Source organism: Haliotis rubra, unplaced genomic scaffold, assembly GCF_003918875.1.
Source record: "Haliotis rubra isolate DU_JTF1 unplaced genomic scaffold, ASM391887v1 Scf350, whole genome shotgun sequence".
NCBI lineage: Eukaryota > Metazoa > Mollusca > Gastropoda > Lepetellida > Haliotidae > Haliotis > Haliotis rubra.
Genome location: NW_025767025.1, coordinates 588,282 through 615,621, shown reverse-complemented (window position 1 = coordinate 615,621; position 27,340 = coordinate 588,282). Strand labels below are relative to the sequence as shown.

The 27,340-nt window shown below is 39.1% G+C and overlaps 1 protein-coding gene and 1 long non-coding RNA gene across 9 annotated transcripts in view; one reads left to right on the top strand and one right to left on the bottom strand.

The window, feature by feature from the left end:
* The first annotated feature begins 5,257 nt into the window (after positions 1 to 5,257).
* Positions 5,258 to 27,335, top strand: LOC124285042. The gene is made up of 3 exons (XR_006900711.1): positions 5,258 to 5,271; positions 13,086 to 13,090; positions 26,988 to 27,335. It is a non-coding gene; the product is annotated as an uncharacterized LOC124285042 (long non-coding RNA).
* LOC124285041 (plexin-A4-like) overlaps positions 20,586 to 27,340 on the bottom strand; it is a 124,008-nt gene continuing 117,253 nt past the window's right edge. For all 8 annotated transcript variants that reach the window (XM_046721182.1, XM_046721180.1, XM_046721186.1 and 5 more), the window contains 3 exons: positions 26,456 to 26,618; positions 24,601 to 24,737; positions 20,586 to 24,030 (listed from right to left, as the gene is read on the bottom strand). In XM_046721182.1, coding sequence (XP_046577138.1) covers positions 23,844 to 24,030; positions 24,601 to 24,737; positions 26,456 to 26,618 — 487 coding nt within the window. In that variant the 3' untranslated portion in view covers positions 20,586 to 23,843. The remainder of the gene's footprint in view (positions 24,031 to 24,600; positions 24,738 to 26,455; positions 26,619 to 27,340) is intronic.

The window sequence follows — 27,340 nt, the reverse complement described above, 5'->3', positions numbered from 1 at the left end:
TGTATCGAAACGTCGCACTCACGAAAATAAAGAAGTTGTTATCCATAAAACTTGTTATATATTGTACGTCTCAACTTCTAAAATGCCACTCAAACAAGTTGTCCTAAATATACTCTCCCAAAATAGAAACGCATCATGAAAATAGCAATTTCATGTAGCAATGAATTAAAACGCGATTCATTTTACCAAAGGTTTTGCTCTGTTTATGAGTCCTATGGTGTTTATGTTTTGAAACATCACAATAAAACGCACCATCCGTAAAATACCCGTATTTAACAGCATGATTTTCAATTTAGGCGTGTAGTGTCACAGAATACACAATTCACATGCAATGCATGTGAAAGTTGGGGATCAGATAGTCTCAATGATGGGTATAACAGGTTGATCGCTGTCTGTCGATTATTCACTGTATTTGGAATATTGTTGACGAACGCAAAATGCCACGTCTAAGTGAAGCCAACCGTCATATCGCCATTGGTTTGCTTGAAGCTGGCCAGTCTCAACGTGCAGTTGCTCTCCCTCCCCGAGTTCGAGTCTTCCTGTCATGTGTGTCTGGATTCTTGAGGAAAGTGTTCCGTGTCAAGATGGACGCTTAAAGTGACATCTTGTTAACTTTGGATTCTTAGGGAGAGATTTCTGAGTCAAGATGTGAATTACACAACGCCATTTAGAAGTAGTCAAGATGGACGCTTAGAGTGACATCTTGCTGCTTCTTTTTAGGACATGGTTTTTACTTATATCAATACTAATTAATATTAAATGTCAAATTTTGTCCTGACTTTCTAGCTCCATTGTCTTTTCTTTTGTTATAGAATACACGTCTTTTGTTCCTTAATAGATGTCTTAAAACTCAAGCGACGCATTCTGTTTACATAAATCACATTTGATGTTTACATCATCTATGGGCACTCATACTCCTCACAACAGAGATATGTAGATTCTAACTCATTTCTTTGCATATTTCAACGAATGTGATAGAGTGAACAAGGCACATTTACTCACAGACATACACTATCTGTACGGCTAAGATCAGTTTGTGCTTGCAGTCCCTGGAACTCACCTAACCTTGACCAGTTTCATGTATGACCCGACTCATTTGTCCCGTCCTGGTACTTATGAATAGTACTTGATTAATATCGTACAGAAATGCAACACAACCACATAAACCCTCACCGGAAGTGAACGTCAAGCGCGTATTGGGCCGTTCTATCTCTTTTTGCGAAAGTGTTCGAAAGGGGGGATAATAAATCAGGGGGAGATACGAACTTATTGGAAAGGTCCATATAGGAACCACCCCTTTGCATGTCACATGACTGAGTGAATGAGTTGGTTTAGGGCTGCTTTGAGCAGTATTTCCTTCTTATGCGGGCGTGTCTGTGAACATCCAGACCCCTGCAGCTCGAAGACATTAGCAATTTGGTTGAGCAGGGGTGTGGTGCTAACAGAGTCATGGATTAAAACCCACGATCGAACACTTCCTTGGCCACCAGTGTAACACCCTTGAGTAGTTGGTCCTATGTTCCACATACATTTGATGTCAAAGGTAGACCACAAACGTGGACACTACCTATTCCAGAAATTAGGTTAGAGATGCCATCACCTTTCAATGTCACCTTATGAGTCAATGCGAGAATCTGGCCAAGGCCAAACTTTCCCCAGGGAGGTTTTGTCCAAGGATATTCTTACCCCGGGGAAAGTTTGGGCTAGGCTACTTCTTCCCCACCCTTGTTTTTATATCAAAAGGTGGAGATCCTGGCTTAGATTTTTTTGTTTGAACATATTTTATTCAGTGTTGAAATGGATTGGGCACAAGTTATGTAACTTATTACCGCCCGCTCCCATCAGAAACATGAACAATAATGAACAATAATGGTTGGACGTAATGGACTTTTCTTCAGATCACAACGGCAACTGACAAATTTTGGACATTTTAAGAAGAAATGGTTAGCATCTTCCACCGGAGCAGCACAATTGCAAGCTCTACTCTCTGATAGATCAACTCGAAACAGATCTGCTTGTAATGAACTACACGAATGTCTTAACTTCGTGTGTAGTATATTTGTCTTTCTTTCACCAAATAGAAAATATTTTGGAACCTTGTCATTATTTCCAAATAACTTTGATTTAAACGATGATAATGAATTTGTACATTTTTTTGTAGAGGAGAGAGCATTCCATAAACTTGCAGAATCATAAATAAATGACTTTTGGAGAATTGAGGTGCGAAATTTAGGAACAGCCAAATCTGATTTGTTACGCAAGTTGTATCCGGAAATGGTTTCAGTAAAAGGTGGAAGTAAATCTATCAGGTAATCAGGAGCTTGCATATTAACAATTTTGTAGAATGTACAGAGTTTCCTTTGTGTTCGTCTAAGTTTCAATGGTAACCAACCAGTTTCACTGTATAAACTATATCTTGAAGCGAATTTAGGCAATCCGGTTACAATTCTTGCTGCTTCAAGTTGTAACATTTCAAGTTTATCACAAATATAGCTAGGGCAATTATCCCAGACCTCAGATGCATATTCTAAAATAGGCCTAATATACATTCCGTACATACTAGAAATGGTAATATCTGCGTAATACGTACTTTAGCGTCCGTAATGAGGAAACAAATTTTTGCGGCCTTTTCTATTACAGCAGATACATGATGACACCGAGGTGTTTATGTTGAACGTTCCAAATGTTCATTATTGAAAATCAAGTCAGGAACTTGAATTATTGTGGTAATACATTCATTGGCTAATACATTCAAGGGCTACAGAGGTTAACAGATATAAAATTGTCACACATAATAAAGTGCCAATACACAATACACTGCCTCAATGCTGTACATTTCCTGCCTCCCGCCGTGATGTTGCTGGAATATTGCTAAAAGCGGCGTAAAACCAAACTCAGTCAGTCAGACATTTCCTGCCTCAAATATTTCTTCAATAGTCACGGAAGCGTACATAAAATATCCTCAAGAATTTTCATCCGAGTAAGCCCTGCTTTGTAGTGAAATGTCTTTATCAAATTGGCTTACTGGACATCAAGTGGCGGATCCAGGGATGGGGTGTGTGTGTTGGTGTCAGGGGGTTCGAAACACACACACACACCCCACCCCCTTGAAAATGACTTAAGACCACATTGAAAAAAAAAAATTTGCGTTGGCGGAACATCACCCCCCCTTTTCAAAATTCCTGGATCCGCCCATGTATGCCATATATACAACATACATGTATATCACGTTAGCATGTGACAATGCATTAATATCCCATGCATTCTGGCGCCAATTAATATTTCGCCAGATGCATACTGAAGTGAGTCTACACAGTGCATGTTCTGGCTCCAAACACCCGTTCAAATCCGGGTTAGAACCGGTCTTCAGCAACCCAGTTTGCACAACAATGCGCAGTTTCTCACAATGTTAAGGAGTTATGTGTGTCTGCGTAGTACTGGCACACGTATTACACGTACTAGTTCACTCTGCACATGCTGGGGTTAGTTTTGCACTGTTCAAATGAAGCTGATCTGAAAATAGAGGTATAGTCTATTTTCTATTTCGCATGCCGGTATACGACCACTTCCAGACGACCTCCGCTGACACAACTGCCTTTCTACGGTAACTGGGGTATCACTGGGTGTTTTCAGCACCTGCAACTCATTCTTACACTTCACTATGAATGCGGAAGGTTCACTTTCCCCGCTACTCGGAATATTCTGACCAGCTAAATACACCCCCTATATCTACTGACCACGTTCTTCACAGGGAAAGTCCAGCATATCATGGCTTTCTGGGAATGGAGCCCACGTGACCACGGACAGTTGTAGTCGGTCGTCTGGGTATGTTATATTTGGATAGAAAGACTCAGGGTGACATTCCAGCTATACTTGTATGCTCTATCCATCTGCCTCTTGTTTGTACTAATCGTATGTTGGTGCACCATGGTTTACTTACAAATATACTTACCAACATTGAAAACGCACCACTTATAAAAATTCAGATTACTAAAAGCACGTGTAAGGAATTGATATTTTTTTAGTTGATAATAACAGATGGACGACTGACAAAAACAACAACAAAGAAAAGACGCTCGTTCATTTAATTGTTCCACAGTCAGAAAGGATCAAACACACGTCAAATCGAAAAGTCAATATCGCGTGTGACCACCATTTGCATTGGCACATGCAGTGCAACGTCTCTTCATTGAGTCAATAAGCGTCCAATTGAGTTCTGGAGGATGGCATTCCACTTCTGGAGTAGTGCAGCCTCAAGTTCCCAGATGTTTCGCATCTGTTGTCGCCGCGAAAGACTTTGATCAATTTCGTCCCACAAGTGCTCCATGGGATACATCTGGCGACTGTACTGAGCAATGAATTACCTGGATGTGTTGCTGGGCCCGTGCGTTGTCCTGTTGAAAAGTATGGACATTTTGGTGGTTTTGCAGAATGGTACGACGTGAATATGAAGAATCTGGTCACGGTAGTCAAGGGCATTAACTCTCCCTTTACAGACATGAAGACAGACCTGTGGTTGTAACTTTTTCTACCCCAGACCATGACGCTCCCACCACCCCAACGGTCTGTCTGAACCGCACACTCATCAGTATAACGTTCACCACGTCTACGCCAAACACGCAATCGGCCGTCAGTGACTACCATACCATGCCATTGTTGTAACCTTTACTGAACATGACTGTTAGCCCATTGTATACGGTCATTACGGTGTCTGTCAGTCACAATTGGTCCAACGTAAGGGCGTCGAGCATGGAGCCCTGTAGCGTGTAGACGGCGTCGCATGATATCAGCGCTGATGACCCCAGGTCGACCTTGAACTAGTGCAGCAGTCCTGGCAGTCGGCAGTGTTCGATCACGGATATGGACATGGTCAATATGGCGATCCTGACGGGGCGTCGTGACACGTTGTTGCCAAGGTCGTGGAAGGTCACGGGTGCTGCCTGTCTGCTGATGGAGTGGCCAAGTCCCAAGTTGTCGAGCAATATCCCTGCTGCTGGTGCCAACCTGAATCATGCCTAGTGCACGTTCTTATCGTGAGGTGTTAACCTCGGCATCTCTGTCTTCGTTTCACAATCGTTAGTGAAGCAATGAGAATCGTTTCTCATACACCTGCATTTAATGTCACAGTCAGCATGATTTCAGAATGAAATCCGCGCTTTTTTCATGGCGTGGCTGCATGTTGATGCGTTTTGGAATTAAGAGTCATACTGTGAACAGAAATTTGTTTCTAAAGCATGTTTTCAACTAGACATGCCCTTTGACTTCATGTTAGTTATATTCATTGATCATTGTCATGCTGACATCCATCTTGATGAAAATATGGACAATTTTAAACTGGTGCGTTTTCAATGTTGGTGAGTATTATACATGTTTTGTATGCTGACATTTAAATCAAAATGGCGATAAAACAGAGGTATAAATTCATTTGTGTTCACTTGTAAATTATATACCAACAGATACAAGCATTCAAAGTTTCAGAAGGCTAGCCAGCTGGTAACCGTTGGCCTATATTACTGAGTGAGCATGGTTTTAGCAATATTTCAGCAACATCACGGCGGGGGACACCCACACATTGTACCCATGTGGGGAATCGAACCCGAGCCTTCGGCGTGACGAGCGAACGCTTTAACCACTAGGCTACCCCTCTGCCCCTGGTGAATATGAAATGAACAGCTTCTCAATAAGACACTGTTACAGGGTGTTGTCCTGCAATTATCCTAATCTGCATTTTAAAAATAATTGTACTGTACAATTCTGGTTGTACTTATCACTCACTTTTGCCATATCGCTTTCAGGGAAGGATATTGCAAGTGTAAAACAATTAATATGTAGGTTTTTCTTTTATTCAATTTGGTAATTTTGTTTAGTTGTCTTGGCATCCTGAAATGTAGCAAGATAATATGTCCGTGCATTTCAATGTAGCGGAATTTCACTGCTGTGGCATACTCAGAGCATACAGACCAAATCATCACTGGTCATAACACACCGTGAACAGGTACAACCAGTGCTGCTTCCAGTTGAGACCGGGTTTGGCTAGCTATCAGGTGATCAGGTACACACCATTTCACGTCCAAGCAGTAGCTTCAATGAGCGGGTGACATGGGATTCATCCTGCATGGAATATGCAGCAAACTTTTGAGCGAAGGGAGTATGATTTTGCACGGCCTTTAAGCAATACTTCAATGTGGCTGACAAAATGATAAACGTTAGAATCAGCATTACTCCATTCGTACCTTTCCAGACAAACCTTTCCGAGGAATGGTAGGGTAGTTTATATCAATAATGGTACATTGGCTGATAATGGTACACACACTGATTAAAGCAAACGATAATACTGATGATATTTACTTTCACTGTTTTTTCAGTGTGATATCAAGCGAAAAATGCGGGGAACATTAAGATTTAGACGGAAAATTCCTACTTCCTTTACAGAAACACACACATTGTATATCACGGTCCAGTGCTAACCTGAAATCCACATGGGTGACATGAACACGTACCGTTGGGCGTTGACAATGTCATGAATCGCCGCTCACCTAGCTTTCTGTTTGTCTTAGTTTCTAGTTTGTCGCTATATTCAGGAATATTCTACAGCTGTATGACACCGGTGTGTAAACAATCGAGTCTGGACCTGACAATTGGGATGCAATGACATACGTCAGCAAGGTCGCCCAGCCTGACCATCCAATCCAATCCATTCAATCATCTTATCGGGAATAAACTTATAACCAGGAATTTCAACGAGTTAAACTCAGTTCAGTCGCTGTGTACAGTACTACTCTGTAGCTAGTACAACCCTAAACGTTACAAGTTACATGGTCACAACCAGAGCACTTATATATAATTACCTTATCTCTGTGTCCAGCGTTCTCTGGCAGGCCCCTGAAAGGCAAGGTATCCCATTGACAAAAACATTATTTTTGTGGACAGCCTTCACTCTTCACAAACCAAAGTTTCACAGAACGATTGATCGAGCCTTAACCGCATAAAGTTTGTTCAAGCACATGTTCTCGCCAGTTTGTTGGCATTAGTTTGTAATGCGCCAACACAGCTGACCGACATACAACACTTCTGCTTCCATTCACAATTAGCGCGCTCGAAAAACTCGTGCAGTGGAAGTGAGCCCTGATTGGTTAAACTCGTAACCATGACAGCATGTGACAGCGCTTCCCAACACCTGGCGTGAAATGTACAATCTGACGTTTACCTGAACGAAGGCTTTATTTTGAAAAGACTAACTTCACGGCTTTGAGCTAATTTGGGATTATTTTGCTCATATCGAAAAATACTTTCTATGTATAAACATTGTACCATTATTAAGAAAACTTGTGACATGACATGGAATATTACAAGACAGTAATATTTGTTCAGGTATGTCAGCTGCACTTTGAGATCGGTTGGTTGTTCACTCAGCAGTATTCCAGCTATATGGCGGCGTCTGTAAATAATCGAGTCTGGGCCAGACAATCCAGTGATCCAGCCACGTAATTTGTAATTCCTTACTTCGTCGATTAAACACCCTGGCGTAATTTGTTTCAGACTCTTATTACTACAGGCAGTTAACTATTACTTTACCGTGCATATAAACTACCATGCGTTGAATTGTGATCTGTTTATCGCGGCGGATGTTTAACATAACAATGTAATTCAGTATGAGTATCAATCCAAGAATTTGTTCTAAAGTTTTACTTTTCTTTCTTTCTTTGTTGCTTAACGCCGCACTCAGCAACATTCCCGCTAATAAAATTAATAAATCGAGTCTGGACCAGACAACCCAGTGGTCAACAGCATGAGCATCGATCTACGCAATTGGGATACGATGACATGTGTCAACTAAGTCAGCGAGCCTGACCACCCGATCCCGTAAGTCGCCTCTTACGACAAGCATGGGTTTCTGAAGACCAATTCTACTGATCTTACTTGCTTTTAATGCTGCGAACATATGCTATTCAAATAAAAAGAATACAACTGTGTTAGATGAATCTTTGAACCAGATGATTCAGATTTTATTGTTTTCAGTGTGAAGCTGGTCTTTTCTTACATCATCAGAGTTAGTATAACGATGTTAACCTAAGTTGGCATAGTATATGCTGTATACAGCTATACCCCCTCGTACTTTGTTTAAGCTGGGGGAAAGAGGCGACAAAATGATGTCCATTAACAGCAAACAAAAAAAGAAACATTTCCCTATGTCCTGATGACAATATAGGTCTCTAACAATATAACTAATCCACGTGGACTGATATAAACAGTGATCTGTCTGAAAACATTACATGAAACAGAAAACACTAAACGCAAACAGACTACCATTTCACTTTCTTCAAGATCAGCTTCAACCAATCTGTTGTCTGTTTGTATAGATATGCAGAGCTGTCCTTCATCTGTATTTGTATGTGTGTTATTTGCTTCAAGAACTGAATCTGATAACTCCGATAATGTGTGGTGCTTGTGCTTTCTACTTATATGAGATGAGAATGTTTATTTATGTACAATTTTGGTATTGCATGATCTAAATGGACAAACAATGGGATCCCTTCTGTCTAAATGCTGACGCAAATGTTTCAAGAGCTCCTCGATACGAGAGAATGTACTGTCACAAAAGCTTTGCCTACATACAAGATGCACATTCACATGTGACTGGCCATTTACTGACCTTGACTGACTCGTGTTTGTGTTGCGCCCATGATCACGCAGTACGTGTGCTCGAAACGCACTGTACGTGTGAAATTGTCTTACACAAAGCTCCTGACAACATGGAAACACAATGTTTGGTACGTTTCTGTGTAAACGATAATGTCTGACATACTGACGTAAGATAGAGGTCTCAAAAGTACATTCTTTGCAACGATACGTCATTACATTTGTCAAACACAAAAATACAGTTGGAAACAACAGAAAAGCTAAATAGTGAACATGTAAGTCCTTAATCTGCATACTCTAGACATCGTATAGTACAAATTACCAATAGATGAGTCTTGTGGCAGCTGATTCTGGAACGATTCGTCTTCGTGTAATCAAACCCAACGTAAAATGGCGGCGGCGTGGATGACAGTATCCCACAATGCTTTGGGGTTAAACGGTATTATACCGTCAGAATCATTCACTACAGTAAAATGCTGTATATGCCACAATGGTTTGGGGTTAAACGGCGTAATCCCGTAAATTATTGACGTTAACGGCATTGCACCCTGCCACTGTCATAACGTAATTCTACCGTCGCATTTTCACGTGATGTTACCGTATATTTTACGGCAAAGTTTTACAGTGTAGTTTCGAGCAAGTGTAATAGAGACTCTCCCTTCTGGAAAAATCACCATCCATGCATGCTGCGTCTTTGTGTAAAATGTTTCATTAAAGGCGGTTCAGATAACCTGACTTCCAAACGTAGTGAAAAAGACTTCATTGTCATAAACCTGTTTATATATACTATATGTTATATGTGTTTGTTTGTCTGTCTGACTGACTGCTTGTACAAGCCCCGAAACCATGCTGCAGTTTTAACATGGAGACCCTTGTTAGACACAGTATAGACTGAGTCCCCAGTACGTGCAATCTCTCCCGAAATGTCGAGCACTAAGCAGAGTAACAAGAAGTACCATCTTTTTACCTTTTTTGGGTGTGACTGACGAGATAGATCCAACGACCTTACATCCAGTGGACGCCCTATTCTTCAAAACACAAAACACCTACCAGATCTTGTTCTTGCCCACAGGTGCCAAGCTGTTTCATTTATATTAAGAAACATTATGGTTTATGACAGAAAACCGAGTTGCGACCAGGACCCTGATCCACAAAACGTTCGTAGCTCTACGACATTCGTAAGCCTATGATAAACTATAGAGTTACGACAGGTCGTAACGTTACGAACGCTTTGTGGATCGGGACCCAGATTTGTTGTTGTGGTGTCTTGAAGTTACTCATTATTAGCTTGCTGGTTACAGATCAAAAACATCATATCCCTGATACAAACGCACAATCTTCTTTTAACAGAGATATGCAAATTCACCTACATGTCAGTAGTTATTCTAAGTTTGTGTACGATATAATTGCAAAACTAACAGAGAGTATAAAGTTGCTTGGCTGAGTAACAGCCTTGGGTTCTATTGAAGCATGAGTAACCTATGAATGAATTTTAATCAGGATAGTAGTCCGTCATTACCTGACTTTAGGTCATCACCATGGAGTAGACGATCATAAATCGATCTGACACATGTTTGTCACCCACAGGTGTGTGGATCCGATTCCGCCAGTCTATTTTATAGAGTTTATTGTCACCCAATTCTAACACGTATCTACATGGGATAAAAGTACTGACGTATGGCCAACAAACACCATAGTTTGATATTTGTGAAAAACAGAGAATGTCCGGAGAGAACACCCTACCATCGCCCTAAAACAAAATAAATAAAAATAGATAAACACACAATAACAAAACCCCGCAAATCCTCCCACGCTTACGCTTAGCCTAGCTCTCACAAAGCGAAGGAATAAAGTGTATTTAACTGTTTGTTTGACATAGGAGTTAAAACACCTTCAGTATATGATGTGTCTGTGACGCTGACAGAGCGATCTTAGTGCTGATATGATCGTAACTCCAATACCTTATCAATGACTTATGATAGCCATAGCGCTCAGGTTGTTTGTATAATGTTTTTCTTTTAAACATGTTTAAAATTATATTTATAATGGTCACTATTTGCAGATGACTTTGCGTGAGTGAGTTTAGTTTTACGCCGCTTTTAGCAATATTCCAGCAATATCACGGCGGAGGAACCAGAAATTGGCTTCACACATTGTACCCATGAGGGGAATCGAACCCGGGCCTCTGGCGTGACGAGCGAACGCTTTAACCACTAGGCTACCCCACCGCCCCCAGCCGACTTTGAAGCTGCGGCAACAATTTTGTCTTGACTGGCATGCAGACATTCTACCTCGCGACAAGAGGAAACATGACTGGGATCCTGACTTGCGTTGAGCAAGAAGAAAACCAGTCATAGCGTTAACGTCACGCGAGGCTATGACGATCTCGCGAGATTTATGACGTCGCTATGACGACAGTTTCACTATTGATACCGCCATTTTGTCGCTATCACATAATACCGTCATACTGCCAGTTTTCTGCACCGTTTGCCTCACAGTTCGTTCATCTCCAGCTGCCATTACAATGACGTCGTACACCCAAGGTAGTTCGTTATTTCTACTTACATTATTCTTGCCTTTTGCTTTCTCTTATGATTTATTCACTTAATTCAGTATGAAGTAGGAATATGAAAACACTTCCAGACCATCTTCCCGGTTGCTGTCATCAAAGATACCATTTTTCACGTTAATTGAGGCCCATGAACCTGTCAGTTTGTGAATAAAAACACAGGAAAACAACGCCTCCATGAGTTAGCGTTATACTGGATTTATCACCTCTACTTTATAGCATGAAATTCGCCATTATGATACAATATCATTTGCACTGATAGCCCCCATTGAATCCCGATAAGACTCATTTTTAATATTCTGAACCAGACTGGACAAAAACAACAACGAACCATTAACAAAGCCTCAACTCACTCCCACATCAACTGTTTTCAGAACTTGACTGTCCTGAGGTTTATATCCATTTTTCAGGTTTTATTCTATTTTGAGCAGTCATCAAAGCTTCCAAAACTCTTCTTAATATATTACCCATTATGAGTAGCATAGGTTTGAATGCAGTTCTCCCGTTGTCCCTTTTGTACCCGGGATTCTCTTGCCAAGAATGTAACCAGATTGTTAATCACACTGGTACTGCGGTCCGCAAAAGCCACCAGGATCTGGATAGTGGTCACTGTCATGACTCATGATGTTTTTACAAGTCGCTAAACTAGTATTGGGGGGAAGTGAGTGAGTTTGGTTTTACGCTGCACTCAGCAATATAACTCACAAGCTGGTGCAAATGCATTTCAATATTCATCAAAGTTATATCAAAACTCAACTGCAAATTATGTAATTTAGTCTGTTAACCACGACCAAAAAACGTTAGCCTTTCTTTTCACCAATTTTCTGTTTGTTGAATTAGGGTTTATGAATTATTATACTGGTAATCAGTGATTACTATACACTTTCAGTACTATCTTTTTAAAAATATATCATTTAAAAAGAAATATATCTCAGAGCAAGAGCCAACAAACGGGTTAATACCGAGTAGTTACCTTGTCCTGCATTGAAATCATATTAATTTGATATCTCATCTATTTTATAATTGACAAGAATAATTATTGATAACTTGATTAGATTATAATATATGTCATTACTTCTACACATTATTTTTCTGAAACCCAGGATCTGGGATTTGAAAAATGTCTTGCTATCATTTCCAGTAAATTAAATATATTGACATAATTTAACATTTGTTATTTCACTAAAATGTGTGTCAATATGTATAGCCTACAAGTGAATAACTTAAGTTATGTCGTAACATAAAAAATAATATAAAATAAAGTTATCATAGTTTACAAATTTTAATTTGGAAAAGTTTGTTAACTTGAACAGTGTTGGTCAAAATATTTTCTAATTGGAGATCACCTTCCATATATTTTGGTGAGATGCAAAGATTTATGAAGATATTGTTAATTTATCAAGTGAGTGAGTGAGTATGGTTTAGCAATATTCCATATTGTACCCATGGGGAGAATTGAACCCTGGTCTTTGGCATGACGAACAAATGCTTTACCCAATAGGCTACCCCACCGCCACTAATTGATCAAGAATTACCACAGTTTACATTTCTTGAAGTTTTTAAACAATTCTATTAATCAGATTCAGGTAATGGTTTCTTTGATTGATATAAAGAGTGGTGCAGATTGACTGATCACTCATATTAACTAACTAACACCCAGTGTTCACGAATGGTGTTTCAAAGTAACAGGACAGTGGGTCCTGTAAGTTTCAGGTGTCTGTCTGACCCATTCAAAATTCACAGGACCCAAAGAATAAAATTAAACACACATTTCAGGTTTAACATTTGTTATAATTGGCATTAAATTATTAACAAGTATAAGATTTACAAACAGCAAACAAGTGTCACATGTCACATATAACAACTTCGGTCAAAGTCATTGTGAAATATGCAGTCAGACACTGGGGCCGGCTGGTTATAGACTTCTATCAGATCTGCCAGATTTGTCAGAGGGTGAGACCCTATTCTTGAACACTGAACATCACAATTGTAATGGCTCATGTAATAATGAAACGATTGCATAGCTTATACCAAAATGGCAAGATCATTAATTATTATTACCTTAACTTACTGGTAACTTGGGAGGTGATATCAACATTTAACCTTTTAAACGTTTTTGACCTGTCCAATAACATGTCATTAAAACCCCATTTATTAATGTCACATTCAATTTGGTTGAAGCAAACTTGCAGTGACACCATCCATTCAACAACATACCATTAACTTTTTGGAGTTAACTTTTCAACCAGAAATTCAAACATGTATTATACTAATGCTATACTAATACTCTGATAAAATGCACTGGTCAGATAAAAATATATTGGGCGTTTCGCATTGAAACCTCCCAAACACATGATTTGTGTTACAGGATGCCAGTCAGAAGTGGCAATTATGACTTTCCAAACTTTGTAGTTGACAGAACTGCTACAACTGCTAATGCCACAAGCATGTTTGTTTGCTAAAACATACGACATTACCAAATAGTGGCCTGAAACCCAATCAAATTATATGCAACGGTTAATTAGTATGGCCTTCCCATTTCACTGTCGTGATCAAGTAAAAAACTATTATGGTTTAATGAAGGTTGCCGCTTTAGTTCAGGGATTGGGAAAGGCAGGGGCCATGGGCCATTTTGCACATTAGAATAACAAAATGGCCCATTAAAATTTTGAACTTTACGATTGATACAAGGGTTTTGGCCCATTCTAAATTCAGAAAATGGCTAATAATCCTGAAAATGGCCCATTGTCAAAGTTCTCTATCCCAATCCCTGTTAGTTGATGACGTTTTGATCAATCAGATCCAGTTTGTTGCATGGTTGCATACAACTTTCATTTCTTTTGTCCCCGACAGCTCTTGACCTCGTGATCAGGTTCCCTTTGAACTTTGACATCTGGGCCCCTCCTCGCCAAGTGGGTGTCTTAGGGAATTAGTAATTTTATACAGTTATTGTAAACCTGAAATTGTAAAGCTTTCATTAATGTATCAGTTACAGGTATTACTCTTACCAATAATCTTAACACCAATCACCAAATATTATATGCACTAACTAGTGTCTAACATCATGAGTATGGCTATATCAATCAATTTCCATTCACCACTTCAACCTTCTCTCACTCTGTACATGTCCTTCTCTCCCTCCCTCTCAGCGTCCAACTGGGAGATACATGACCATCCTTGAGCCCCTATCTGAGCTGCCCGTCCCTCCCACCTCCCTCCCTGCCCCTCTCTCTACCCCTGTCCTCCGTGATGCCCCTCACTTCGTCGATATCAACCTCGATGATGACGACACCCCGACCCAGTCCCCAGTTCGAGTCTTCCTGTCACGTGTGTCTGGATTCTTAAGGAGAGTGTTCCGTGTCAAGGTGGACGCTTAGAGTGACACCTTGCTACCTCTTTGATTCTTCAAGAAAGTGTTCGTGTCAAGATGGACGCTCATAGTGACATTTTGCAAACTCTTGGATTCTTGAGGAGACTGTTCTGTGTCAAGATGGACGCTTGTAGTGACATCTTGATACCTCTTGGATTCTTGAGGAGACTGTTCCGTGTCAAGATGGACGCTTAGAGTGACATCTTGATACCTGTTGGATTCTTGAGGAGACTGTTCTGTGTCAAGATGGGGGCTTGCAGTGACACCTAGTCACCTTTTGGACATTGTGTCATATAACTATTTACATTAAATCATGTATACAAACTGTTTGGTGACTTTGAGCACTTTTGGACCTTTTTTGGACTTTTAAAATACTTTTCGGACCTTTCAGACATTTTGTGGTTTTGGATTTTTCATAAATGTAGACTGCATGTTAACCATTTGAAAACATATAGTTTTTACTTGAACATTTTGGCTTTTCGGACAAGATTTAACCTCAGTTTTCACTTTAATCTGTACTGATTAAAATTAACTTAATTTCCTAGTCGTTTCTGTTTTCTTTTGTTACATAGCACACGACTCATTAAATTTAGTTTATTGTCAGCCATCTTGAATAGAAGAAATACCATACCCCATCATGTATGGTTCATTTAGATTCATATCAGATATGTAGATTCTGACTAATTTCCCACTTGCACACCATAATTTCACAAACTCCTCAAACGATCGCTGACGAGTGAGTGAGTGAGTGTGGCCAATTAATGTTGGGAAGCAATAGTCCAGATATCTCAAAGATGCCTGTAAAGAATTGAGTCCTGTCCAGTGTTTGACGATATCAACAAAGACAAAACAAGTTGTCTGCCTTACAGTTTCCTGGTGGGGATTGTCGCCAGTGTTTTCTATTGTTATTACAAATTTCAGTGCCATCTCAGTTTCACATTCATGCGCCACTTCATTACTGTGTCTGTAGTTTTATACATATTAGATTGTAGATCTGTTCTGCGTCTAAAGTGTGTTCAACTTGATGTCAATAACAATGGCATATCCATTATACTTCCACAGTTTGGTAAGAGAGATCATCCGTGTCAGCGACAGTGATTCTTAATTACATAATTATTAATATGGTCAGAATAGCATAATGAACTCTGCTTTTCTTAGAGATTTCTAATAATGATTTTTCCTTCTATCTACAGGTAGAGCATAAGTGTGGCCCGTCTCGTAACAGATCACCGAACATCCGTAGTCAAAGAGAATCTCTCCAGTTGATGTGTGTCGCGCCTGTTATAAACATGTTACAGTGAAACATTGTAATAAAATTATAAAGCTGAACTTGAGTGTTATTCATATATAGTTCACTTCAAAATATGTGGTGTAATCTGTATTTGCATGAGTGAGTGATTTGGATGTGAGCCGCTTTCGACCGGCTTGAGTGTTAGCGTTAGTCATCATTGTGTGAAAGTGATAAACTGATGCAGTAATTGACACGTATATTTTATTGACACCCCAGGGACAACTCGAGTTGGTTGGTTTAACGCCGCATTCAGCAATATTCCAGCTACATGTGTATGGCGGCAGTCTGTCAATAATCGAATCTGAACCAGACAATCCAGTGACCAACAGCATGAGCATCGATCTACGCAATTGGGATACCATGACATGTGTCAACAAAGCCTGACCACCCAATCCCGCCACAGGTAGAAGACAAGTAGCCACCCCTTCCCTCATTGGACACATATCACTGAGCAGCCATCTCAAATCTGAGAATCTGTCCAGATGACAAACCGTGACAGCAGGCAAAACTATAGCATCAAAACGCTGTGAGTAGCATCAACACAAAATTCGGGCAACTTTAGAAACACGCGGAATGGTTTTTCTTTCAAAGTTTATGGGTGTTCCACTGATTTTATTTATGCCTCGCCTGTAATAATGGTTTTTATTTCAGGAACAAGTAGAGAACTGACACACGCTTTTCATATGAAAAGCAAGAAATACATGCTGAATTTCGCTGTGAACAATATTCCTTGGTGCTTTTGAAGTTTGGAATGTATTAATAGAAAGCACGATGGTAGTGGTAATGTTGTGCCATCATTTTCCAAATCATCAAATTCTGAAATATATAATCAACTCACATATCTCATGTCAATACACACACACGAACATGTTCACACTGTTAAATATGACGTCCGGTCTGTCAAATTACACCTTAAGATAATAAATGCCGACATTAAATAATAATTGAAGGAAATGAAGGTACCACCACACAAATGACCGGAGAAGGTATGGTCTTCAGTGACCCATACTTGTCGTAAGACTCAAAGTTCTAACGGGATCGCGTGGTCAGGCTCCCTGAATTGTTTGACACATGCCATCGTATCCCAACTGCGTAGATGCCAGTAACTGGGTTATCTGGTCCAGACTCGATTATATACAAACCGCCGACATGTAGCTGGAACATTGCTTAGTGCGGCGTTAACAAACAAACCGCATAATTATCTATGTACGTGCAATTGATGTGCAAACATTTCTTGCTAAACTTCACGAATTATGCCTTCAATAGTAACTGAAACGTTCGTACAATACCTTCAGATATTTTCTTGAAGTAAGTAAGTGAGTTGTGTTTTACGCCGCTTTTAGCAATATTCCAGCAATATCAAAGTGGGAGACACCAGAAATGGGCTTCACACATTGTACCCACGTGGGGACTCGAACCCGGGTCTTCGACGTGACGAGCGAACGCTTTAACAACTCGGTTACCCCACCGCCCCCGTTTTCTTGAAAGAAATGACTGATGAAAGGTGATCTCTGAGTCCTTAATGCTGGGGAATGAGTGCTGCAATGCAACGTGTCTTTAAAATGTACTTGTCATTTTCATATGTATACATCATGTATTCACGTTAAACCAACAGATACAAAAGCACTTTTTTCAAAATGGCAATGAATGCTTCTCCACTCAATGTCGATATTTGCAACATTATCATCCCCAAACATATTGCCAATGTTTAAATTTAATATCGTTTTACCTCTACATAATTATTGGTGCAAATCCCAGTGGGGTGCAATGGTGGCCACGTAGTCTGAGGAGCAGCATAGTACCTGTGCCACAGGCCAAAAAGATGTGACGAATCGTCACATCTTACACAGTCCATTCAATATGATGTACTTATTTCTTAACTCTTTTATTTTTGACGAGTCTACACATCTAAGTAAACATCTTTGATAGAATGGTTTAGTTTCACTGAGAAAATATTCTAAAACATGTAACACTATTTCGATTTGCGTAGCGATTCTTTGTTTGCATATATATATAAGTAGTACGGCTCCACGTGCTGTCATCGAAGCCGACGGAGAGCAGACGATGCAGCCAGTTTGATATCTAAATATGTATTGTCACAAACCTTACTGTCGTAGTTGTGGAAGAATATATATGTAACAATGTAAAACATTGTGAAGAGCGCGCCGAAAAGCTTGCGTAAGGCCAGTCTCTTCTTATGAATATGCGTGTTTGTTTACAAACAAGAGAAAAGTCCGGTCACGTGATATGCAAATTAGCCTGTGGCAGTGATGTTATGCTAAGTCATCACTGTACCGGAGTGTGGTATGATTGTTGGTTCGAAACATCCATAATGTTTCAAGGTTATGCAGCACGTGCTCGTTTGTTTCCGCATCACTTCCTGTTTTACCCCAACAATAATTAAGACCATTGCAATAAGACGACACGATGTAACATCACGGGAAGACTACTAAACATGATCAACTCAGTTGTGGCACAGATCGATGCTCATGATCCCTGGATTGGCTGGTCCAGACTCGATCAATTACAGACAGCCGACATACATAGACATTTATAACCGAGTGTGTCCCCGGCTTATTATCATTATGTATCAATATATATATAAATATATAGGCACTGACATTGACAAAGAACTGTGTCAGCTTCCCGTTAAAAGAATTGAACAAATAATCTAAAAATGTTATATTTGTTGGCGCGTGTGTGTTTGTTGTGTGGTTGTGTGTGTGTGCGTGCTTTGGTTTTTTTTGTGTTTTTTTGTGTTTTTTAGTTGTTTGTCGTGTGTAATTGCAGCTGATAGAAAAATATCCTTTCAATCTGTATAGAGAGTACAGAGTGGGTGACTGAGTGTGCATGGCGTGTATTTGTATTTATTGAACAGGTCCTTGGTCTCCTTTCGGTAGTCGTGGTAGTGTTCCCTACTGCACTTGCTGAGTCGGAATACCACGCTCTATGTCATCAACCGATATTGGATCATCCCGTCCCGACTATGAGATTATAGCTCCTTAACTTACATATCGGGGTATCTACGTCTTCGCACGGACTACTGTGCCAAATCCACCTGAAAACCGACATTTGGTAACTAATGTTTTCTATACATTTGGCAATTCCACATCTGCCGAAATAGGAACAAACAGACGACCTCAGCTGACACTACAAATGCCTTTCTACGGTAACAGGGGTACCATTGGGTGTGGACAGCACCCGCAACTCATTCTTACACTTCACCATGAATGCGGAAGGTTATACTTTCCCCGCTACTCGGAACATTCTGACCAGCAAAATACACCCCCTATATCTACTGACCACGTTCTTCACAGGGAAAGTTCAGCATATCATGGCTTTCTGGGAATGGAGCCCACGTGACCACGGAAAGTTGTAGTGTGTAACCCATGTCCAGGCACCTCGGTCGTCTAGGTATATGATATATTTGGATGAGACAACTACACCGAGTCACAGTGAGCTAAATTTATCTATAGATCTATCTATGAACCTAAATCTATCAATCTAGATATATTTTATATATCTGCTTGTGTGCGTATTATGATCGACCACCCTCTCTCGTTGTATGCGTGTGTGCGCGCGCGTGCCTGCGTGGCGCTCGGTCGTGTTTATATCTACTTACCAATATCAGTATGCGTCTCTCAATATCTGTTTAAGTCGACCTGTATCTGTCAATGTCTGCCTGAATCTATCGATATATATTTCTATAGGTATCTGTCAATCAATGTACATTCAGCAGTTTCCCAGACTATTCCATCTGTATGACGACGGCCCAGATATAATGGAGTCTGGACCACGCCCAGAACATGGATTCTGTAACGATACACACCGTTGGACATAAGTGAGTGGGTCTAGTTTTACGTCGCTTTCAGCAATATTCCAGCAATATCACTGCGGGGGACACCAGAAAAGGGCTTCACACATTGTAGCAATGTGAGGAATCGAACCCCGGTCTTGTGTTATGTGTTAAGTTTGTGTATCAATGTTCCCAGTGTGAAGTATTGTATATGTGTAGGTATATTAGTCAGTGAGGAGCTGCGGGGTGCTATACTTAGACGAGTTCTGGATGGTAAAACAGGGTACTACCCTTTAGGCCATTCCACAACATTCATAACCAGGGAGTTGGAGTCTTTTTCTTGGGCATATAAGGACCATTCTTACCCTGTATACCAAGCCAGTATAAGGTTTAACTTGGGAATATAAGGACCATTCTTACCCTGTATACCAAGCCAGTATAAGGTTTAACTTGGGAATATAAGGACCATTCTTACCCTGTATACCAAGCCAGTATAAGGTTTAACTTGGGAATATAAGGACCATTCTTACCCTGTATACCAAGCCAGTATAAGGTTTAACTTGGGAATCAAGACACAACATCATATCACTTCATATACTGACAAAAATCCCGAGCGCGAGGACCATTTGTAATGATGACCAAGCACACCATTTCATAGCATTACCCCCCTAATATTCATAGTCCCATAGTTATTGTTAAATTAAAAAATAAATCTGTGACACAGTTGTAAACCTTTGACAGGTCACACAAAATTAAGAATTCATATACATTGTACCCATGTCGGGAATCGAACCCAGGTCCTTCACATGAGGAGCGATTTAAGTTCGCTGTAACCTGGAAGCTACACCACCGCCCCACTGGATCTCTGAATCACCACCCTTGAATCCTCATTTCTAAACACAAAACAAACCACAGTACATACAAAGCTTAGCTTTTATTTATCAAAAGCCATATAAAATTAAAAACATCATAAATTAGTCAAAATGTCACTAAGATTGCTTTGATTATAGACAAAGGTTGTATGAAGCACATTACATATGTGGTTAAAAGCGCATCGGACCTATGTACACGAGCTTCGGTAAGCACCATAAAAGTAGAAATATCAACTGACATTACAGTGCATAGATCTACAGCTAGACTACTGTTCTCACACATCTGCCATCACATGTATACACAGGAACCTGGCACCCACACAAAACTACCATGGTACCATCCTACCAAGAAAATGGATCATGCCATTTTGGTTTCCAGAGGTGACACCCAGTAGCATAAGATTTTTTTAACTTCAAGTTCATGATACCATGGAAGTTTGTGAGGTACAAAGTTCATTTATTCATACACAACTATACAAGATATGAACACAAACTAGTTGAGCAAACATCTAAATTTTGCAAATTAATTGAGGTTTAACCAATTACAAAAATTGATACAGTTCATAGATCAGGACACCATCATCTACTCAGGTCAGTCTAACTGAAACTGATCCAGATTGTATCAATCCTTATTCAGAACACAACTCACTGATGTTTTGAGTGAGTTTCCTTATCACACTCATGCACTCTAGAAAATAGACTGTGTACATGTTGCCAATAAACATACGCTTATTCAGCAAAACATGTTACTTTGGTGATGATGGATCAAAGAGTACACAATTTTATTGCTGTACACAGAAGTAAATACACAGGACTTACTAAACTTGTACAAAAATACCAAAAGTGGAAGCACATCATAAAAATATTTAAATCTTTTCCTCAAAGTTAAAAACATTTGGCAAGAGTTATGAAAATATTTTATCCAGGTTTATGAGAGCACTGCAGCATTATATATAAACTCATTAAATTTGTATAGTTTACAATGTAATAGAATTAAACTCAATCATGTTTTTCTCAACCAATATTTGCGCAATATAAAATAAATTTTCCAGATGCCTTTGTCAAAGGGTAAAATTCATTATGCATTATGAAGCAGCATCGTTCACGCCAACCCAGTTTGTTAAAGAATGTGACAGATGCTTGTGAAGAGATGAATCCTTGAGAATATCGTATCACATGCAATACTGGTTGTATTAAGTAGTTGGCAGTTTGATAGCACATGATTACTTTTAGTGGGAGATGTTTACAACATGATTTCATTTCTAACACAGAGCTTCTATGCAGCCTGAGAATATCCCACAGTCTACACACATTCTAAAGTAAGTACACTAGTACAACTTCCAACACAGCCAACATATTCAGCCCTATGTAATGTCACAGACACAATGTATTCCAAATATATTCAAATCTACCCTTTACCAAGTAAAGAGAAGAATAGGAATAATGTGATCCTTCTGTGATAAATCTTTAGTTGACATGATAATGAGAAGTCTGATCATTACAGAATCAGCTTCAGCCCCTTGAAATAGTGTATTAGGTCTGATCGTTGATCATTCAGTCAGATTTACAATTTAAAATTCAGCGTTTTTTGATAGGTCTGAATATTGTTCTAACTTCACTGGTAGACCTCCACAGACATAAAAATAAATATGTGATTATCTTACATAGAAAACACTGGGCACATCTACTGCTTACTGTTTTACAAGAAGGATGAAGGTTCAGCCATTCTCATCTAGAGTTATCTCCCATTGACTTTAAGCACAATCTGGAGTAACACCTTCCTTCAGTGTTGGGATTCTAAAAGAATAGAATATTTCAAACACACCTAACTATCTACTGAAAAATACTTGTACCTCCATCAAAAGGCTGTATTTCACATATCACACATGCACCATAATTAACCTGGACAAAGCCATTTTAAAGCAGAATTTGAAATGTACAACAAAGGGAGACTACTCAATATGACAAATGCATCCAAGTTCATCAAATGAGGCAGTTCAAATTATTGCAGGATTTTGTGCATAATTCCAACTATTGACAGCTGCTGTTGTCCGATTTTGAGTAAAAAGAATGTGATTAAAGTCATCAGTAGAATCACTGTTAATGAAAGTCTTATAATTCTATCACGAAGGTAATGAGTGAATAATTAATTCCCACAAACAACAGCTGCTAGTTGAATATAAAAGAAGTTTCACGGACGGAAAAACAGAGAATTGAAAATGTATTTTGTTCTCCATATCTGAAAATATTAAAAAACTCTTAAAAAAAGATATCAAAAGTAATCACTAAAAATATGTTTGATTTGATGTCAAGCTTAATGCTGATTTAGTTGTGGTCAGGAAAACTGTTAAAATACATAAATTGGTGATGAGGTTTTAAGTAAATGACACAGATTAACATAAACCTAAAGTTCCCCCATTTTCACAGGCCCTTGAGTCAGATCTTAAGTCTTTAATGGTTAAGAAATTAAGAAAACACAATAAAGAAAAGATAAAAGAATAACAAAAGTTAATGAACCTCCAATGTAGTTACTTTCAAGAGAGGATACTGCTACTCCCAGAGCGAAACCAGATCCAGATGTATATATAATAAAAGTACCTATGTTGGGTTTTGCACTGTCTTATCAAACTAGGTCCATAGCACCATCAGTAAGTTAAGGATCATGTAAAACTAAAAAATAAAAAAATGTTGTAAAATGCATCAACATGTTACCGGTATTAAACTGTGGCCCCAGTTTGCATCATGTGACTTCCACTAAACACTGCAGAGGCACACATTAATGTCACGCTTCAATATCAATCATTTTTCAGAGAAATCTGCAATTCTCCGAGTCCATTTTCATAAGCCCCTTGTACAAAGGACATCACAGAATGATGCCTCATGACTGGGTACACCCGCTTGTGGAATTCTTGTTTCACATGTAAACATGTGTTTAGTTTAATGTGAACAATATCTTTTGTCAGCAGTGGAATATTTCCTCTTTGTACACTTTTTTCTCACTGTGTTATCTGTACCTACAAAGCCTTTTTTTGTCATGACATATTTCTTTCAACATTTAGTTAACAACTAAATAGATTATTTCAAACTGCAGCCAAACATGGAATTTACAAGAGTATATTTCAGCCAATCAAATGACACTATCTGAAACATCATTCATTAAGATTATCAAAGTGTCATCTGTTTTGATATGAGATTCAAATCTGACGTCTTCCAGCAACTCATCATGGCAATATAGTTGATCCCTGAACAGTCTGTATGGCAATTTATTGCAGGGGGAAGGTCTTCAAAGTAAAGATAGTCCCAAATTAGCCAATCACTTCCAAGTACTCAGTTGATCCACCAATATCGACATTGCTCATGAGTGGCTTTGACTCCGCCCCTTCGTCCACGCTTTCATCTGATTGCAGGAAGGTCTTGAGCTCATCCTGAACACCCTGGAATGTGGGTCGGTCTTCTGGTTTCTCCGTCCAACATTTCTGCATTAGCTGGTACCTGAATGAAAACATCCATTGCTTAAAAAAACGCTATACAAACATTCACTTCAGAATTCTGTGCCAGTTTCTTGGTGTAAGCACAGGGTTAATGTCACCTGTCATGTATCTCAACATTTATAATTCCTAGACTTAAAAAGGGAAAGAATAATGAACTTTTTAAAAAACAAAAATTGCCACAGAGCTTGATTAGTCAACTCATAGGGTCAACAACACATACATTTAGTAATTGTGGAAATGTACCAAACAAGCTTATTAATTTCAATAAACGTGATGGCAATGATCAACATGAAAGAGTAAATATGGTTTTACACCACTTTAAGCGAACACTCTAAGGGACCGTTCATAATTTAGGGCTAGGGTGTGTGTGTGTGGATGATGATTTTAAGGGGGTGGGGGGTCACCCATTTTGTTTGGGGTGATTTTGTACATAATTTTTTTTAAAACTTATGCTAAAAAAATATGGGAAGGGGGAGGGGGTTCACTGATTTTGTACATGATATGCAGGGGGGTCACTTAGTCATCCGCAGTAGCAATTAAAAAAAGACCAAATTGAAGGGCAAAATCATACATGTTTTCTGGACACTGTTTTGGTTTCTTCATCCGCTTGCCTCCCTTGATGTAGGCAGGAAGATCAGCACTGTCCACGTCTGGGTACGGAGTTACTCCCCTTGTCAGCAGCTCCCACATCACCACACCATATGCCCACTGGAACAACACGAAGTCTTTATACATCTACTGGGTACATAAGCCATAACTTGTGTGGGCTAGCAACAGTGAGTGATTGAGCTCCACTTTGCAAGACTTGTTGAAATTATTCCAGTACTATCATGGCAGAGGACAGCAGAAATATTTTAATGGTTATCACTTTAAATAATTCTGAGAACAGTCCAAAAACATCATTACCCTAATTCAACTACTTCGGCTGTCATCACAGAGTAGGGATGCCACGATACATCGATATTTTTTCTAAGATGATACAATTATCGATACATTCAAAACTGTATCAATATTTAGTTTTCAAAGTATCGGTTTAAATATGTTTATGTATCGTTTACATTTTGCAATTGTATCATGTTTTTTTATGTTGTGAGAGTTATAAATGATTATTTTTCATGCACAAAGATGGGAAATTAGAACTTTTTAATCTCTGATAATATAAAATGTTGATCTTTTCATGGACAATTATTAAATTATGAAATATTAATGTTCAAAATGTAACTAAATTTACACAATAATGCCGCGGAAATAGGTATCGTGATATGTATCGAATCATAACATGGGTATCGTGATACATATCGATAGATGAAACTTATGTATCGTGACATCCCTATAACTGAGTAAAATGTTTAAATTTTCTGCAGAAATGTCAATTATCCATAATAAACTGTTCAGACAATAGTATTTGGCTGTTCAATGAGCTTGTTGGGAAAACATAACTGTTTTCAGATATGGGCTGGAGTATACATCTGAAAATTATGTGTGATGATGTTGAGCAGACTGTCAGTTTTGTTTAAGAACTATGGGCTGCACACATAGCCATAACCGCCAGTCTAGCCCACTTTATTCTATGAATTTATATGAGCAGTATTATGGTCTTAGAGCAACACGACAACTGTCGTTAGACCAGGTTACAGTGTAATTGTTACAACAGCCTTGGCACAAGGAGAAACAGGGTTTATGTCTCAACAAGTCTTCTGAAAATGATGCTGTTGGACAAAGTCAGGGAGGGAGACTGAGGGTTTTTGGCACAGACTCCCTCCTCTTCCTAGTTGATTGTTTCAAGGACATACTTTGTCAAATAACTGGTTTCAGTGCTATGAGCCCGGACATAGAGAAGTGCTGGTTTCCTGAAGCTCAACACCTACTCCACTGATATTTCCCTGGAGTGTGTCAGCTACTTCCTGCTACTGCAAACACTCACTGATCATACAACAGGAGACATGCCACAGCCAACAATGTCACTTTCACAATGAAAAAACATATGTCTTTACTTGTCTGTCTTATGAGTGAGTGAGTGAGTTTTATGCTGCTTTTAGCAATATTCCAGCAATATCACGGCGGGGGACACCAGAAATGTGTCTCACACATTGCCTGTTTTATGATCTACCAATGGTCAAACAGCAGATCTTGCTAGTTTTACAGAGGATACTTAATGAATGTCCAGACTCAGTAACAACCCTTTCACTAAAATACTGTCAGGAATCTTCAAGTTGAAGCCATTTGACAGACATATTCAACAAAAATATCCTGTAAGGAGAAACAAATTTCAATCTTAATATTGCTCCAATATCCTTCACAGTGGAGGAAATTAAACTTCGGATTCACAAATAATACTGAATTGGGGATATAACTGGAATATTCAATGTATACAGGGTAATTATTCCCTATACTGCCCTAGCGAAGTGCCCTAGCGGAGTACCCACCACATCTGACTTGCTGGAGAAGTTGAAGTCGTCAATAACTTCCGGTGCCATCCATTTGAGCAGCACCTTGACACTGCTGTCTTCCCCGAAGTAGAAGTCTTGTGGGAACAGTGCTCTTGTGATACCATACTCAGTCAGAAGGATTGTCTTCTCTGGGGTAACACTGAAATATTGATCGGTACCATATATTCTGTTTAGAGAACTCCACTCTTTCAGAATTGCTATAAAGCTGAAATAATGCTGATGCAATGGGAAATTTCAACTCACTATTTCAGAATCGTTGTGTCCTTCAGACATTACATGGTAGAAGTATAGTAATTACAGTTATCATACAAATGTGAAAAAAGGCGAAAAGAGCATAAAAGTACAAAGTAATGCAATATGAGAGACAGAAATCATTCTTTTCAGTGTGGAATCATTGGTTTTTTTATCTGAAGGATCATTAAGCTTCTGCTTCACAAAGCGATCACATGACTGTCGTAAGTAAGGAAGTGCAAACCTATCATCATGTGAAAATATAAATGTATTCAAGTTAGTGCAATCGTTCATTAGTGAGACAAAACGATGTGTATAGCATATTGATATTATTCTGTATAAGCTCTATCTCTTTTTACTTATTCTACTTTCTTGTCCACTATCTGTCATCTTTAATTGCGGAAATCTAAATTACCTATATACATACCAAGGATGAAAACAAGTAATTCCTTTAGTAATTTGGAGAATTTGTTCCTAATCCTTTTCTCAGTGAATAAAATATGTTTAAAACAAAGACTGTCGTAAGTCCAGTTCTGATGTCATAGCTCTTCAATTGCATTGTGAAACAGGCCCATAGGTATCCTAACGTACACACTCCTCCATAGTGGACACTTCAACCATTCCTCAACT